The sequence below is a fragment of the Seriola dumerili genome, unplaced genomic scaffold (assembly GCF_002260705.1).
Source record: "Seriola dumerili isolate Sdu_G_001 unplaced genomic scaffold, Sdu_1.0 BDQW01000321.1, whole genome shotgun sequence".
Lineage (NCBI taxonomy): Eukaryota > Metazoa > Chordata > Actinopteri > Carangiformes > Carangidae > Seriola > Seriola dumerili.
The window spans coordinates 3382941-3402232 of NW_019174576.1; the positions used below are offsets into that span (position 1 = coordinate 3382941).

Sequence of the window (19292 nt, forward strand, 5' to 3'; positions counted from 1 at the left end):
TGCAGAAGGTTGAACAGCCTTCAACCACATAAAGCCTTCCGCTTGCAGGATGACCACACAGTTGCAGCTCCAAAAATCAATCAATCAACACCATCAACGAATATTCAAATCAGCAGCAGAAAAATCTTTTACACGCCAATATTTTTCATGTAGAATCTGGGATCAGATCTGATTTAATGCCTCTTCATATAAATCAGATAAACTGTTGCTGGGTTCATTTACATCTGTTGTAAATACCCTGCTAAATTGCAGTGACGCAAAAGTCTGCACTCCTGACAGCAATTTGCGGCACGCAGCGGTAAATTATAATCAGGTTTTGGAGTTTTAAAGATATGAGATATTACAGGCTGGGAAGTGTCTAATGAAAAGATGCTACTGTTTGCAATGTGTAGCATTCAGTGTTTTTGGACCATGACTCTTTTTCTACTTTGTTTCTTGTGAGTTCCCTAAAATAATGTGGATAAAATACTGTTGAAGTGTAGGTCATCCAGTCACCCATACTAAATTCTGATGAAATGTTGTGCACATGATCCCAGCGTATAAGACCATGCTCAAGAGAGGTAAACCAGAAAAGAAAGTGATGAAGACATGGACAGATTGTGAAAACCTTCAGGAGGGTTCACATAGATGAAATAACTGCAGTTACAAATTACTACATTTATTTTCTGTGTAGCCTGCAGTTAGTTTATCCCCACAAAGGAGATTAAAATCTATCCAAATAATTAACCATAGGTGAATGGGGACATAAAAAAAGCTATAAATACTAGGAAAATGGCGTTCAAAACAACGATTCTGGAGCAGAAGAAGAGTTGAAAATGAAATTGAGGGAAGCAAAACTGGCACACGGCCGACAACCCCAAAGCGGTGTGGTGTACTATGAAAAGTGAAACTGGAATGTCTTCACTAACTCAATAGACAACTCTTTTAAGTTCACCAAAATACTTAAAAATATTAAAGCTGCTGCCTCTGACAGAATTGTCATCACTTCTGAAGATGTCAGGAGAACTTTCCAAAGAAAGCTGCTGGGTCGCATGAGTGCAGCGACTTCCTATTAAAGGACTGTGCAAAGTTGGCGCAGGTGTGAAAACCAATCTGTCAGGTGTCTGTAGACAGACACACTGTCCTTCTGTTGTGGAAAACTTAGCATATAAAACCATTACCCAAAATCCCATGTTCAAAAGAACATAGGGATTTTAGACCAATAGCCCTTACCTCAGTGATTTTGAAATCTCTAGAAAGAATTACGATCTGATATCTTGTTAGTGCAACAAAAGACAAACTCTGGTGTCTTTGGTGTCTGAAATGGTCCAGATGGAACTGAATCTCTATTTGACCCATCGATATGCTTCTTTTCTCACCAAGAGTCCAAATTATAAAGGTTCACAAAACCCTTTCATCTGTCCTTATGACCAATGTAGGGCTGCCCCAGGGCTGCATAAGCTCAGCTACGCGTTTTACTTTCTATACCAACAATTTCTGTATAGATATACTGAATCAATCTATTCTAAAGTCTAAAGTATTTTGATGACAGGCTACAGTCTACAGATGCACCAACATGGCATGAACAAGGTGGCTGAAAACAGAGGAGATTGTATTTAGTTCACCATCTGACTCTCGTAAAGATCCTATTAATATCCAAAGTGGTAGAACGGTTGTATCATATAAATATTTCTGTGTACTGATAGATCATCAAATGACACTGGATTTGCCTGCAAGAGAAGAAAGCAAATAGGAATCACTCAAATCAAAAGAGAATCACTACCAGTGATCATCACAAACTTTCTCACAAGCTAATTGTTTTCTACATGAATGAAAAGTTACAGCAATGTGCTCTTAGTTCTATGTGACTTTTAAAGTGTCTGAACTCAAGGGAAATTCACAGTTTGAACTGGATGAAAACATTAAATCTCAGCCGCCCTCTCTTACCATCAGGAAAGTGAGCAAAGCGTCCACTTCCTCCAATTCTCTCTCTCTATGATTATTGGGCTGCACTGCACATCCTGTGGTCCTAATGTTTTTGTGTGTGTGTGTGTGTGTGTGTGTGTGTGTGTGTGTGTGTGTGTGTGTGTGTGTGTGTGTGTGTGTGTGTGTGTGTGTGTGTGTGTGTGTGTGTGTGTGTGCGTGGGCAGCCCTCTCCGTAAGACAGTCAGACATTAACGCAGCAACAGCATGCTGAACCAGAGGAGCTTCAGAAAGGCCAGCGCCCATTGCACCTCAGGGTGAGCCCACTGATCTGTTTCTCCATTCAGCAGCGCAAATAGAGGAGAGGGAACTATAACGGAGCTATTCATACAGCCTTTGGGTGTGGTAACAAAAAGGTTACATATTCAACCATTTTGGTCTCTTAATTTTATTACTAATATAATATTACTAACACATGAACTACAGGAAAAGAATAGTATGGGACACAGAAGGTGTTTTTTATGTATATATATTGTGTTACAATATCCACTCCCAGATTTAAGAGATGAACTCTTCGATGCTTTGCCAGAATAACTACAAATATCAAGAATTATTTTGTGAAATGTTTTTACTAAGGTGCTCTGTAATATTTCCTCTGTTTTTCAGGTGAAAAAATAATATCAGTTGGATATCAGTAGAATAAATACAACATCAATAGCACTGAACAATCTTAAAAAACTTATTTCTTGGTAAAAAAATAAATAAAATAAAATAAATCAGACATATCTGTCTGTTAAAGCAAGACTATGTAATTTGATAGCTGAGCAGCAGCAACAGCGGCCTCTGCAGCCACAAGTGGCAATTACAGGACGCTGACCCATTAAATTCTGTTGCACTCTGAGTCAGAGCAGTTAATGTTACTGGAAGCAGTGTGTCTTCCTGTAAGCTTACAGCTCATGTACAGAAAACAAAGCCTATCAATCGCTCAGGCAGCAAACACAAAAATCATCATCTTAGTACAAACATTCAACAATACAATACAATAGGAATCACACTGTCCAACCATGTCAAGTCAGCGTTCGTCTCTAATTGACCGAAAGCAACTCAACCTGTCATGCTTGAGGAGTTTGTTGCGCAAAATCTACGACTTGCAGACGTATCAGAACGTTAGTTAGCATCTTTTATTTGTTTGTGTTGTTTGTTAGCTAGTAAGCTTGTAACTGACAGTGGCTGACAGTGTAAATTGTTGTGCTAATGCAAACTCTCGCTTCCTGTACTGATGGGATTGGTTCCTTAGGTTTGTGATGTATGCACGTCCAAATCTGTTTGTTTTTTTCATTGGTACATTGCAGGTACTCAGCTATGGCGTTGACTGCTTATTTTGCTGATGATGTGTCAAACCAAAAACCAACATATGAACATGTTAACAAGGTTAAAAACTTGGAGTGGGTCTTTAAGACATGAGGTGTATTAGCAAGCTTATTGGTCAACACTTGTTAGTGAGGCTTACTTAGCAATATATAAATATATATATCTTCTTTTTTTCTAATTACTTTATTTATATAGCCCAATATCACAAATTAAAAATTTGTCTCAGGGAGCTTTATAAGCTGTACAACATACAACACCCTCTGTCCTTGATCAGTTAAGACAAACTCCTCCAAAAAAAAAACAGCCTTTAATCAGGAGGAAATTGGAGAAGCCTCAACCTCAATCATTACAATGCTTTATCATGTGGTTTGTAGTAATTTTGGCCATCCTATTTGTTGTCCTTTTTCCTCCCTCCTTCTTTCATCTCCTCCTGCTCACTTTCCCTTTTTCCATCCCTAACCAAACACTGTCTCTCTCCTCCAAATCCCACAGACAACCACCATCACACACTGATTATTACTGTGAGCAGTGAGAGGCAGTGTGGATATTATGGCCGTCAGTCAGTCTGCACTATGGGAGGCATGCTGAGGGCTGCCGGAGCTGCTCCGTCCCTGATAGACAGAATATCACATGTTGGCTCGGCCTAGAGGACACTTCTTAACGTGCCATGGGATTAAAATAGGAAAATGAACACCTGCAGCCAGGAAACTTTTTGACTTCAGCAGCATTTGAAGGTAAGTTTAGACGGCTAGACTGGATGACAAAAGGCAGAAAACCTTTGGTGGAGAAAAGTCCCCAAATGCCATTTTGGCGTTTGATTATGCTGCCCACAAGTTCGGGGTGAACTGAATATCATAGAAGTGCAACCTTGTTGTAAGATTAGTTTACCCATTATGTAAAAGCTCTTCTTTCTCAGTTGTGTAATGGCTGTCTGTCAGTCACTGACATGAAAACAAAATCAATACAATCTGTCTTATGTGAGCTGTAATTTCTGAAATCTGATAGCTTTGCCTTCATTACGGTGGTTTAAAAGCTTATTGCCATGATATTTGTGTGCAACCTAACTCACAGTCATGCCTTTGTTTAGAACAAAACATGTAAATGCTTTCACTAACAGCTTGAATCTCTGCTGTGTAATACTGTATTTGTCACATCATTGTAGCTTCATCTGAATCTCGCCTGTGTAGTAAAGTTGGCTGCTTTAGTACAGAAGATCTGATTCTGATCTAATTGATATTTTTACCACAACAATAAAACAGCCAAGTATACCAACATTAAAGGAGCTATTTGTAAGTTTTGCTATTGCTACCTAGCCAGCGTTAGCATTAACAGCTGTTTACTTACCAGTCTAGGAGAAACGTTGTGAGTTCAACATCAAACTTCATTCCTTTACTTGTCAAGAGCTTTTTCCAGCTGTGGAAAACAACACCAATGTCAGTTCTTGTCTCTATCACTTCTGTGATAGCTAACCAGCTAGCCATGGACGGTCCTGTCACTTTCCGATAGAGTGTCACTGTAGCCGCCAAACTGCCCTGAAGACATAGCGTTGTTCAGAGGATGTATTACAACCTCTTTTCGTGTAAACGCAGCAATGACTGAAGCTCTGGTCAAGTGACAATCACCACCACCTGCTAAGGGGCAAGAAACTGCAACAGTGAAAAAACTTACAAATAGGCCCTTTAACAGATTTTTTCTTTCATTGCATTGTACAGTGTGAATGTTCTAACAATAGCAGGTCATGTTCTCCAACATCAATCAGGGACAAACCTCAGACTTTTCTCTCTGACCAGAACTTTTCTAAACTGTTCCACAGCTAGTACATGTGGTTAAATGAGGTATTAGCATCCTTACATTTATCACAGTTGGCCTGATATTAAGTCATTTAACATAAATCTTATTGAATATTGGACAAGTTATTTCCATGACATGCGTGAGGAATAATCAAAAACTGAAGCAAATTAATGAGAAAATATTTCCCTCTCTTACTTATTAGATATACAAAAAAAATACCTGTTAAAGTCTTAAAATACTTTGATTAGATTTGAATTCAGTTGACCCTCCACCGAGCTACTGTAAACTGTTGTTCAGCTGATAATTTAATTTACATGTACTAAAATGACTCCCCAGCAGTCGTGGATTATTCCATTAACGGTACCTCGCTGTGAGGTGCCACCAAGTCTGGTCTGAACCATTAACACCAGCTGTCTCAACTCCTCTGCCATTAGCACTCAGTCTAACACCACAACAAAATATGTCTCAGACAAGCCAACTTTAATGCTATTTGCAGTACATCACACTGTCTCCATCCATCTCTCTCTTTTTGTCATCAGGAAACACTGATACTCTACCAATGAGCCAGTGTTGTGTGTTAATCAGATCTCACTTTGGCTTTCCAGCTGCAGTACAGATGTCTTTCAGGGGAAGTAAAACACCCACTGGCAGCCATATTGAGCAGCACTGGCACTTGGGGGTTCCAAGTTGGAAAACAATCACACTTTCTTGTTCATTGTTTTTATCATTATTATTATAATTATTATGAATCAATTAATTCATGTTTTTTTCCCAGTATTTTTATCTTATAAATGTTCCCTGCTAGAATCAAAAGAAAGATGTTGTGGGTCCATGGTCTGTGTCTTGGACAAACATAAAACAACAGCAACACTAGTTGACTAACCAGAGTCTTCTGTTTCGCAATGGTGAAATAAAGTTTCTTCAAGTTAGTCTAGCAAACTAGACCTGTGGGGCCCATTGACACCCAGGTCCTGCCACTCTCTGGTCTTTGTACATATGTCATGTTGCTTTTTCCAGTACCCTCCAGATTAAGAGTACACTGTAGACTACATATGTAGCTTCATTGTACAGTACTTTGGAATTTTTCTGCATGTTAGTTTGTGGTAATCTAATTAAACAGGTTTTTCAAACTAGATTTAAATACATAAGACACCTCAACAAGACGGTGCATCAAGATCAGGTAAAAATGCAGTTACTAATGTGCTATAGTTGTGCATATTAAATTAACACATTTGCAAAACTTACCACAAAACTCATTTGAGAAGAGCCAAAGAACCTAATTTGTATGTAATCCATTTCTCTGTCTCTAGAAATTGAGCAGAGTTCCTGACTAATCCAATTGGGTGGCATAAAATGTATAATTTAGTCAAGCAAAAGCGCCTCTCCTGTTGCCTATAGCAACCTTGACAACACAGCTTTTTCTTTACAAAAACTTGAGGTTTTAAGGCCCTTGGTTTTTCAACAGTTGCACCGTTAGCTGTTCAACTGAGCTGAAACCCAATACTTATATTTAAAAGTGTAATCCTCTGGCTCTCTTTGGGTGTTGTTTGCTGCCACATTATTTTCATTATCGGACGTTATGAATTTTGGGATAGGAGGGGCCACAAACGATCCACCTGTTGGAGCCTTTGTAGCTAAGGAAAAGAAGGCTGCATTTGAAGGAGCCTTTGAAATGGGACAGCCAGTCAAGCCGCTGTGACACAGTCACTCTTCAAATGCATTCTCTGAAGGATGCAGCCCCTGAAATGGAACAAAGCTAATGAATCACTCCATGCAGTGCAAAATGGAAGAACAAAAAACATAACAGCTACAGTCATTTATACGGCTGGTGAACTGGCTAGTGTGAAAAGCAATCATGCCAAGCTAAAAACAGAATAAAATAAAGTTTAACTTTGTCTTTATTGTGAACACTGTAACAGCAGTAGAGGCTACGCAAGTTGAAATACTGCAAGTGTAGAGGGGGGAAAGTGACAGCAGCTATCCAGTTTGTTTTACCCCACATGTACATCTCCATTATTGATTTTACAAGAAGTTCATTTTACTGTGGCTTTATTTTATGAGCCGCGATTCTTTGATTCTAAACCAGGCCTAACAGCTGTGAGAGACTCTCGCTGCCTGTTCTGTGGTCAGTCAGGTGGCCAAAGACAACTGCAGGCTACACACCCTGAACACATGCCCTCCGGATAACCTTCCAGAAACAGAACTATGACATCATTTCTGAGATGCACCGTGTGTCGGGGGGGGCCGGGGGGGACACACACGCATGCCTGTGTGTCTGTGAGTCCTCCAACCCTGCCATAGAGAATGGCAGCACCCGTGCCGTCACCATGCCACCTGACGGTCGCGCCTTCCAGGAAAGCCGTGAGGTTTATGTGTCAAAGAGAGACAAGTGGCTCATGAACCATTTGAGATGAATCCAGCATGTCAGCGTGTGTGTGTGTGTGTTGTGGTGTAGTATGTGGCTGTTGATGTCTAAGGATGCAGGGAGGACAGTTTGCAGTATGTATAGAATGTGCAAGCATGTGAACATAGCGTAGTATGTATGAGCACATCAGAAAATATTTAATTTTTAACAGTTGTAAGAAAGGTGGATAAATAACGCAACAGCACATAATGCTGCCACCTGATAGGCCTGCTATGGAACACTTGTACACATTCTTATTGTATAATAGTTGCTACATCTGAAGACTTGCTAAACATACATTTACTTTGAATTATTGCTTTTCTTCTTTCTTTTTTACTGTTTTGCATGACTTGCATCACTCTACATACTTCTCTTTTACCCAGTATTATTTGAGGTTCAAAGTGGGTCTCAGGCTGTTGCAACCACAGGATTGTAACATTAGACATGAGGCTGCAATACAATCTGGATTCTGTCCCAACCACAGAAAAAAGTAGCAGAAGGCTAAGATGACACTGACTGACTGAAACCATTGTATTGTTATTGTTATAATTGCCAATTTTTATTTGTCAGCTTGCAGTTGAGCAGATCACTGGTATTGACTGAGTGTATTACACTTGGATGGCTGCGTAGGGCAAATGACCTTCTACAGTGTTGTATTTTACTAGCCACAGACAAATCTTAATCATATTATATTTGCTTTAACCATGAGTTTTCCATAACCTTAATGGCAGTAGGGTTGGGTGTCCAATCTTAATATCAGATCTGCCTCTTTAGCTGCTGGATGTTCTCTTTCTATCTCCTTCAGATAATTGACAAACTTGTTCATCTGCCATTTGGTGCTGAGCAAGTAATACACTGTATAGTTGGTTTATTGTGGGCAATTCAAAGTATCACTTTCTCCAAATCTGTGTCTTTGGACTTCATGCAAACGCTGCACAAAGAAGGTGACAGTGAGGTGACAGTGCTAACCGCCACGTGACAGCCCCAGATTGTTTAAATAGCATCAATTTTAATTTAGCAGCTACTGTTTACCTCGGTTTAGTCAGTAGTGTGTGAGGAGGAAAAGACAGAGGCTTTTCACACCGAATGGAGATGTTGGTGTTATAGGAGCATTTATATTGTCATGGTTATCCCAGACCACACCCACACAACCCATCCACTGCCCACATCCACACTGACAGATGCTGATGAGGCTGACGTAAACTCAGTTACACTGCTGTTATAGAGACCTGACACCTCAGACAGAGCAGCAGCCAAAAGCACAGCCATCAGGCTTCTTTCACCCTCAGCCACAAAGACTTGTGGATTATAATTGGAGAACAGCTCCAGATGATGGATCATTATTGACCGCTTTGTGTTTTTCCTCAGTTTTCACTGGTCTGCTTTCTGCTAAGTAGAATCCAGAGGATTTTAATCCTGAGTAATTTCCATTATTCCCTGGCAACATTTTGAAACTAGTGTTGCAGTTGTTTTTATTTCTTTTTTCTTTTCCTCTGAAGTGTTTACATAGCTTCCTCAAAATTGGATGGTGGGTGAAACTTTGGAATAAAAAATTCTCTCGAGCAGCAGTGAGAACTTCTAAGTAACTTAAATGGAAGTACTAGTTTGGGTAAAGGTTAACATGAGCCCATGGATGGAAGTGGAAGTTTTATACAAGTTGCCATGTTAGGGGACAACTGCTCCGACAGTCCGACCATTGACTTTTGTCCAACAACTCAGTCAGAAATCAGGTGAGCTCCATTTCATCATCACTACTTATGTCAGACTTATAAAGTGTATGCTACGCATTTGTAAAATAGGATGTGGTTGCCGGGATACACTTAATTTTGTATCATTGCCAATTCACATATGACTGGGTTGAGCTGTGACTGATGATTCTTTTGACTGTACTCACTGTCTTCTTCACTGCAGTATTAAATTGACCAAATGTCCATTATAACATTCATTTATTGTTGGTCCTCTGTACAGTACACTACATTAAACAAGACATGACTGTATCAAGCTTGTATCTTGCTTTTGCATCAATACCAAATAAAATAATACTGTTATATATCTATTTAATATCAGTGATATACTTAACATGAATCAGTAATATTTATATCTAATCAAGACATTCAAGAGTGTCCAGATTCATAGTTAGTTATGGTAATAAGTCACATCTGACAATGCTTTTGTATATAAATTGAGAAAACCTTTAATAAAATTGGCCATTAAATGAATTAAAATAAAAAATGTTCATCATCAAAGAAAAAGTAGCATAACGTGTGAAGCAAAATCATGTTTTTATGCCATCTTGTTTTTAACCCCCCCCCTTTTGCCAACCAGGGGTTTAGGAGCAAGTTTGGATTCCTGCCTTGAATCTTAATTATTCACTTTCAGTCCCTACACTAATCATCTCATCCCCAGTGTACATTTAAGTGAACCTACACTGTCACTAAGCTGCAGCTAAGACCTCTGCGAGGCCTTTCTGAAAACAACCAAGCAGACAGCATACATATACAGGGATAAGCAAATATTGACTCGGGCACCCATCAGGTGGTCCATTATTCATGGCCTTTTACTTTTATAGACTGAGCATGTCTGTGTGTGAAAGTGTGTGTACTGAAGCATGCCTTACTCAATATTTATTCCTGACATGTTGACTGCTCCTGCTTTAGTAGCCAGGTGACAACAGCTTCCTGATGTTTTGGTCTGCTGTTTGTCCTTGTTCATGTTGAACCCCATATCCACTTATTTCCAGACTCTGTGAAAAACATGGATGGTCTTGTCTGAAATGTGAAAACTTACTGAGCTGCTAAGTTATTGAAAGTTTTAGTCAGCTTCTAATAATTGATATATATTGATTAATATTGATTAGGGTGTTGAAGGTCTTTCAGATGTTATTGGTTTATTGAGTGTGAATTTAGTATGTTGGAGAGGAGAGGTAAACAGTGGTGGTATATGTTTCCCCTTAACTAAAAGAAATAATAGTAGTGATAAATACTAATAATAATACGTAAAATGAATGCTGTCATATTAAAAGATTGGTCCACAAAATGTAGGACTTTAATTTAAGAGACCACTGTTCATTTCTCTTGTGAAACTTTTTTTTTCATCCATAGTTGTTCCACACCCTTAATGGCATGGTTATTATTGTAACCACGACGACAAAGGTCCTCTAACCTTAAGGAAGTGTTTATTTTAACCCCAAGCACAGTCTTTTCCTAAACCTAACCAAGTCGTCTTTGTGCCTAAACCTAAGCACATCGAGGATTTGAGATATTGTGTTTGGCATTTGAATAACTACAACCAAACTAGCCAACTAACCCATCATACTGTTGCAACCACACAATTTGCAAAGAATTTTTAAATGCATTTCTTTTAATACAGAATTTGAACTACAGGCAAAGGTGATTTCCTCCAGCCAGTTACATCTACAATATAGTTCAGCTGCAGTGCATTAGCAGTAAGTGAATTTGACACATGTCAACCAGCACACCTTAAATGACTGCGTTCTACCCAACGGTGCACTATCCAATTAGCAGTTACTGTACCACTATTGTAATATAATATATAATGTAATAATAATAATAATATATCACAGCGCTTAGAGTTTTACACATTCTACTGAATCACCTTAGTAAAAGGTTTCCGTCGTTATTTTCTTTTTGCATAGACACTGATGCTGCAGCTACATCCACCTGCATCTATTGTCCTTTGAGTCTGTCTTTCTAACATCTGTAAGGTCATAGCATTGTCATAGTATTGTTTGGAAGTTGCAAGGAGAAGTAACAAGACAGCGTGTCTAATTTCCGCTGTCCAGGCTTAAAGACATGGATGTAAAAACATTTTTAACAAAACACAGTGCTGGAGTTGACATTATACTGTGTGATGTTAGTTCATCTTACATCCAGTGTTAGATCCAGTGACGTTGTTGTTTGACCTTCACAATGGCAGCTTTTATCAGAGATCATTTTCCATTTGTGCAGGAGCTCTTAAACTGTGAAGGCATGACAGTTATGTGTTTCCACATACCACTTCATGGGTGTGTAGCACTGCAGTTTTTCCGCTAGTTTACAAAGATAACTCTCTTTAGACAAATATAACCCTCAAAGATACACATGAAGACCTGTGTGGGCATGCAGTCAGTCAACACACTCACACATCACACATAAATCAAACCAACACATGTCAGGAAATGTCAGCCCTGCACTTATTTTAGGTTACATGTTTTTCCACACAAACAGGAAGACATGCAGGCAGATTGATATGCTGTCACATTACAGATATTTGATAGTTACTCTGGACTGGTTTAATTAAACCTCAATAGGCATAAAACACAATGACCTAAAAACAGTCAACCAAGGAAGCCAAGCCAAGGAATTACATTCATGTTGGACAAATCTGCACCTCACGATTTATGTTCACTGCCAACACAACAAGCAGTGTGACCTTCATAGCGAGCGAGGAAGACAGTGGGGATGTGGAGGTCAGGGTGGTGGATGGGTGTATACTACTAGCATGTCAGACTTTGATGTAAGAGACTGGAGTTTGTGTCCTGCCTGCAATTGAAGTTTGCTTAACCTTAACTACAATCTCTTACTGTTTTAGGTGCCATAACCATACTTTAATCTTAATTTATTTTTTCATAACCACAACTTTTTTCTAACCTTAATTACACTATAGTTGCCGTTTAAAGGTGTTGGAGAAATTGAGAATTTAAAAAAATGTCAACAATGAAAGTCATTCATGGTTTTACAAATAATCAGAGTGAGCAGGGGATGCAGCCGTTATTGCAGTGGTCTGTTTTCCTCACTACCCTACCCCACTACAGTTACAGCTCACGTGTAGAAGACTCGTGAAATTTAAAGGAGACCCTTTGACATTAGTGTTTATCGGTGGCCAAAAACAGTCTCAAAAAACAGTGAGTAAACTACACCAGCAGTTTACAACACATGTACAAAGGACTGAGCTGACGACACTCAAGAGTGAGTGCTGGACTCTTATTGATGACTGATGAAAGAAACCTGTTAAGCCTGGGTCGTAAATAATTACGAGGCATGCTGGATCAGGCCAGTGTTGACACACGAACGTACATCTTGACAACCAGCTGGGGTTGTTTTCACCTCTTTGATGTTACCTGCAGTCTGTTCACTCCTGTGCAACTGATATATTCAGCATTACTGTGTTAGAAAATGCACTTTAGACCAGTTTAGTCACTGATATTTTTTAGATATATTGTTGACAGGAAACGTGCTTTTCAACTCATTTTGTCATGAGAAAATCGGTGTAGAATTATATTGAAATTGTAATCTGTGCCCTCAATTCTTGTTCAGAGCATAGAGTTTAAATGTGAACTACACATGTACAGCAGAGTTATTATAGCCTGCATCACCTCTGGACTGTTTCTCATGGACCATCAGGACAACCGAGGTCAGGTCCTGCATAAGGTCTGTAGGTTTTTGTCTCACAGTATCTGTATGTTTCATAGGTGGGTCAACACCTCCGGCAGCTACAGTGGACTACAGTTCCCACATGCCTCAGATAAGATGTTTCTATGGGCAGGAAGTAAAGCAACGGATGGAAGAAGTGACCGCAGGTAATGAATCCTATCTCACGTGTGTTTGCTTTAATGTCAATGCAGAAATATGTTTGAACTAGTAAAATCTAAATTTTCTTCTTAGGAGGCATGCTGGAAATTGCACAATTTAAATGTGTGAACATGTTAAAATGTCTTTAAATGTTGAATGAGGAGTTGCAATTTAAGTTGAATCACTTAAAGGAGTTGAAGTGTAAGCACCAACAAGAGCTGAAATGTTTTTTGAAGTGTACTTGAAATGTAATTTTAATTTCAAGGGTAGGCCCTGTAAGTAGGTGAAATGCCAGTTTGAATGCATGATTGAAAGTCATAGATCTATTATTTGAAAAGTAAAGCACTGAAAGCAGTTAAAGTGTAGCCAAGTAGCTGAAGCGTCATTTTAAGATAAAGCGACGAAGCAGTTAAACTGTAAATGATTAAATAATTATAATTTATGTTGAAGTTTAAGTGTTAGAGAGACTTTAAGTGTGTGCACTGTAAATAATTGAAGTGTCAGTTGGTATGTAACCGGTGACAGCAGCTGAAATGTCAGTTGGAGTGTTTGAGCTGTAAGGTGAAGGGTAGAAATGAGCTGAAAGGTCAGTCGATGGGCAGAAGCTGAAAGCAGTTAAACTGTCAGCTGAAGGGTAAGAGAGGACCCACAGTTAAATTAACAGTTGAGGTGTGGTGATGAAAGGAGATGGAGATGAGCTGAAGTGCCAGAGATACAGTATTCAAAGTATAAATAGTGAAAGTGTCAGTGAATTCAAGTCAGTGCATCACGTCATGCATAAAATATAAATTATATAGTGTATTAATTAAAAATAACAGGGTTTGGGGCGTCGTGTGGCGTAGTGGTCTAAGCAGGCGCCCCATGTGTAGAGGCCACAGTCCTCGCTGCAGTTGGCCCCGGCTCGAGTCCCGCATCGGACGGCCTTTGCTGCATGTCATTCCCCCTCTCTCTGCCTCCCCATTTCCTGTCTCTCTCTACTGCACTATCAAATAAAGGCATAAAAAGCCCAAAAAATATACTTTAAAAAATAAATAAATAAAAAAAAATAAAAATAACAGGGTTTACAGATGTGACTTAAAAAGAAGACAAAGGGTTTACCCACCTGAACTCATGTTGATTATTCTGAAGCCCAGGGATACATTCACATGTAGTCTTCAGCCTCATAGGAACTTGAGTATCTGATAAGGAAGTTAAAGATTCTGTAAGGTGTCTAGGAAGCAGACAGGTACTGAAGACGCGTTAAAAGATTATAAAGTCACTGGTAGACTGCAGAAATCATGCATATGCATTATGTCAAATGGTTGACATGTTTTAACCCAAAACCTTATGTACGTAATTTAATAAAAATAGACTGAGCTGCTACTCTCCGCTCACTGTTCCACGAGCCCTATAGAGTACTCAACTGCTGCAAAATTAGCTAATCCAATGTTAAACACAAGAGGCAGGTGTTACAGTGGTAGACGTAGTTCAAGGACACTACAAAGTTTGTCACCTTACCCCAAATCCTGACAAGGACAGGTGTCAGATTGAGAGGAAACTGTCAAGGTGCAGCTTTGATGCTAACCTTTTCCAGATCCATCTACCAGAAGATTCGTGAGTATGAAGTGCTGGACAAGAGGAAGACAGTGACGGCTCTGAGAGCAGGAGAGGACAGAGCCATATTGCTGGGCCTCAGCATGGTCTTCTTCTCTGTCATGATGTACTTTGTCCTGGGAATCACCATACTGCGCTCCTACTCTGACAGGTGAAAACACTTTCAGTTTACAAAATAACAAATGCATGCTCGGTTTTAGCTACAATGCCAAGATATGATCCCCACATCAAGTGGAAATCACCACTGCCATCTTTTTCCACAGTGTGTGGACAGATGAGGCTAGCTGCACTATTGTGAACTCGACCATCATGTGGGATGTAAACTGTTCATATAGCTGTGGAGCAGAGTGCTGGAGGAGTTCCCGTTACCCCTGTCTCCAGGTGTATGTGAGCCTCAACTCGTCAGGGAAAGTGGTGCGACTGCTGCACAATGAGGAGACGCAAGACAGCAACCCTGAGGTACTCGGCAACTGATAATGCTGCTGTCGTCTAAAACGTTTACCAGTTTCAATTATGTGTTGTTGTTTTTTTTTTTTACTCGAGTTTTACAAATTCGTGATTACCTGTTGTGTGAGTTCTCCTTGTAAATATATCAGTATTACAGATTGTTTTTCATGCTCTTTAAATAGGCTTATTGTGTTCTTGGAGTCAAGCAAAGTTAATGCCCCTGCCCATCCCACACAGGTGTTTTCACTTTGCCTAATTAGATTCTTTCTCAGGACTGTGTGTGTATATATGAAGAGAATCTGCCTGACAGATCTCATCCATTGCTGACATTATGTCTTGCTATAGCAAGAAAAGCATCAGTGTTATTAATAGTATTAAGAATGGCTCTATTCTATTTAATTGTCCCAGTAAGCCATGGCATAAACTCTCAGGTTAGGTACTTTGCAGCACCAACTTACTTCTTTATTAATCATTTTCAGTAAAGAGTTTGATAGTTTGATGACATCCACCTGCAACCTGAACAGATCTAATTAATCAGAATAAGTGGAAACAAACAAATACAGGTTTTTTATATAAAAAAAATAATTAAAAAAACACTATTCCAAATCAATATTCTTTTATTCTTTCATTATTCTTGTAATTTATGGAGATGACAGCAGGACTATGCAGGACTTACTACTATTAGGATAATGGAAAATTATTTCATAGTGGTAATGATATTTCTCTTTTACTTTATTTACTGTTGGATTAAACTGTTTGAAAATCCATAGGCCTATTTATCTGTTTGTATCATAGTAATTTAGTGACTAAGCAGAGTCATTTGTTTCTCGTCTTAATTTATTCTAAACTTTTAATCTGCAAATAAAATTTTGTTATTCTATATATGTTTATATATTGGAAAATGACCAGACAACAGGAATATATATATAGTATTTTGAACTCTGTGCTCAATGAGTGAAAGGCCAAAACACTTCTGGATCCTGAATACATGTAGATTACCACAAAACCAGACAGCTCTGTAATAACAGAGCGATCTCTTAGAGAAAAAACTAAACAACTTTAAGTTTCACTCAATTTTCTCTTTTTTCCCTCTGCCTCAGTGCTTCTACATCCCAAAGTGCCGTAAGGACTATGCAGCCACACACGCCATAATTCAGAACATTTCTGAGCGTCTGCGGTCTCAGCACACAGTTCAGTGTTTCATGGACCCTACCGACAGGACGGACAGTGCCATTTTGACTCAGATCTACGGTCGGGTCGCAGTCTTCCACTCCCTGTTCTGGCCGACCTGCACCTTGATCGGAGGAACCCTCATCATCGCCATGGTGAAGCTGACCCAGTACCTGTCCATCATGTGTGAGCGACTGAGCCGTATCAAGAGGTGAAGGGCAGAAAGGCTGCAAGTTCAGATGGGTGTTCCATGTGTTACATGGACATGGGGACAACTGAAGCAGCTTCATGAGGCCAGATGTGCTCTGTCTGTGACAGCAGGAATTCTGGGATTCAAGGAAAGTAATGGTGACAATCTAACAGCAGCTAGAATGAAGACTAAATATTTTTCAGACATTGCTGAAGATAAAGTGATGCTGGTTTGCAGTTTGACACTAGTGGGACCAGCTAGTGGTTGAAGCTCAGTAACAATCTTTGAAATGATAAGTCACATTGCGGTTGTTGGCCAGTCTTTAATTTTGTTAGATGTATACTAATGTGACAGTGTGTTTTTGGAGCTATTCTGTATCTGCTTGCTTCAGCCTTTCGGGAAGCACGCATACTTGCTTTCTTTTACATTGTGTCCAGTGTCCATTAAATATGAAGCTATAGCCAGTTAGCTTAGCTTAGCACAGCACCTATGAAGTTCATTAGTTAACACATTATATGTTGTTTGTTTAGTCAAGGCAAACTGTTTCCACCTGAATTCGCTTCTTCTAACATACAGATTTGAGAGTGGCATCAATCTTCTCAAGTAACTCAGTAAGAAAGCAAATATATATCCAATTAGCTTTTAGTTTTTCACACCTAACAAATAGAACAAATTACAATTATTTGATATTTCTTAAATTAGACTGTTTTTATTGTTGTCAATCCTTCTCGATAGACTTGACAGTCGTTTATTTGTTTTTATTCCTGTATACCATTCTTGTCAGACATGCCTGCTGGTTATTTGTTTTATTCGACTTATTCATTATCTAATTATTATTAGCAATGTGACTGTTGTTATCATATATTGTATATCACTCTAGCCTGTGAATGTGATTTCAGGGCATTGCTGTAAAAGAGCTTGATGCTAAGTCAATCCTCCCTGAATAACAATGGTTGATGAAATATGTATTTTCCAAAATGTCAAACTGTTCCTTTAAAGACCTTCTTAAATTGTAACTTGGTACCAAAATGTGCATTTTAGACCATCTGGGTCCACAACAAGCCAGGATTAAATGCTCTACTATATCTTTGTCATAGGGTTAGGGATGAAAAAGATTTGCAGTTTAGGACCTATGTTAAAAAAGCCACTTTATTACCCACTGTTCTAATGTTTGAAAGTCTGTATTCTGACACTGTGGACTGTGATTTAACTGAAATGAACACATTTATTTAATATCTGTGGAATTATTGTCTAAGTTGGGCCTATTTTGGCTGGAACAACCTCCCTCCTGAGATTACACTGTCTGACTCTACTGAGGCCTTTAAATCCAAACTTAAAACTCATCTTTATGCCTTAACTTTCAGTTAGTGGCTTATTCTTTGATTACGCAAGGCCTGGTTCATGAGATTATTCCAAACTCTGATAACCAATATATCCATCTAACCCTGACATCCTCCTCCCTGTCCTCTCTTTTTACTCAGCCTCACTGTTTCTGGAGCATCAGCCAGACAGGCTGGTTAAAACGAAAAGATGCAATTGGTTGCATCATGGGAAATGAAGGATTCAGTGATGTGATTCAGAGATTGACCAGTACTTGGGGCTAAAAATCAGGACATTTCAGTTGTTTGGTGTTGTTGGTTGTTACCATTCATTTTTAATCTCTCACAAACTCCCAATTTTATGGAGTACAAAAATCATTGGGGTTCTCTCCTCTCTCATCTTTGCCTTCTGAGTTTTACAGAGGATTTTTGCAATGAATTGGTGTCATAAAAGATGTTTTTTCATTTCAAGTTGATTTGATACAATGTCTTCAAATTTGTTTTGCAGAATAAAGTGGGACCACTGCTTCTGAGAGAACTGAAGAACTTGAATTGTTCTTTAGTTCAAAACAATCATAGTGGATAAGCAAACACATAGCTATATAAACAGCTGAAATTATAAGGATGGAAGGTTTTCCACTGAACATTATTCTGCTGAAGCTGTGGGGATAGTGGATGGGTTGGTGGCAGCCTGTCAGATACAATACTCTGCACATGATTACAACTGCTTTAAAACAGGAAATGGCCTGCCAAGAGGGAAACCAATACCAACCAAGTCTATTTCCTATGACTGAGTTTGATTAATTAGTCATTTTGGAGTTAAATGACATACAATATGTCAACAAAATATGTTTAGAGGAGTTGAACATCGTCAGATAATACTTCCATTACAATAAAGACAAGATTTCAAATAAAATTTGCTTGGAAACAGCGTTACCATTTATTGTGGCATGAATCATTTAAAGTGAATGAATATTTGATGGGATGTGTGAAAAAGCAATTTTACTTTTAATGTTCACGTCAGTTAAATCTGTCAAAGATGAGTGTTTACAAAATCAATGTCATTTCATTGTCAAAACTGATCAAATGTATGCCGAGACATTTATCAATATCCAATATGTCACACCTTCGTCTGTTCATTCTCAAATGTCAGGACACTTAAGTGAAGAGAAATATAATTCGAATGTCACCTGACAGACCTGAAATATATTGTTAACTTCGTTTGAGGCCTTTAGAAGTCCCAGTCAAATATTTTGACAATAGTATGTTTTGTGTTCTTTCAGTTCTACTCAAGCACACTACAACGCAAGGCTCTTCACTTGTAATGAGCTAAAACTGTAAAGTTTGTCCATGCTCAGGCTTGGGTGGCCCCAGAGGACGGAGCCATAGATAGGGGCTTAAGAAATGCTAATTGGATCATGTGAATGTTGCATGCATTGCTGCATTCTTCTGCTGTAAAAAAACAAAAAACAAAAAAAAACAAAGCCACAACTTCTCCACAGACACTCGATGAGGTAGAACCAACACTCATCTGC

The 19292-nt window shown here is 38.9% G+C and overlaps 1 protein-coding gene across 1 annotated transcript; it reads left to right on the forward strand.

Annotated features, from left to right (window-relative positions):
• The first annotated feature begins 2139 nt into the window (after positions 1–2139).
• Positions 2140–18052, forward strand: LOC111231893 (calcium-activated potassium channel subunit beta-2-like). The gene is made up of 6 exons (XM_022759160.1): positions 2140–2219; positions 3766–4007; positions 12939–13046; positions 14612–14782; positions 14895–15090; positions 16179–18052. Exons 3-6 carry the CDS (start codon positions 12997–12999, stop codon positions 16461–16463), a joined length of 702 nt encoding a protein of 233 aa, XP_022614881.1. The 5' UTR covers positions 2140–2219; positions 3766–4007; positions 12939–12996; the 3' UTR covers positions 16464–18052.
• Positions 18053–19292: the final 1240 nt, after the last annotated feature.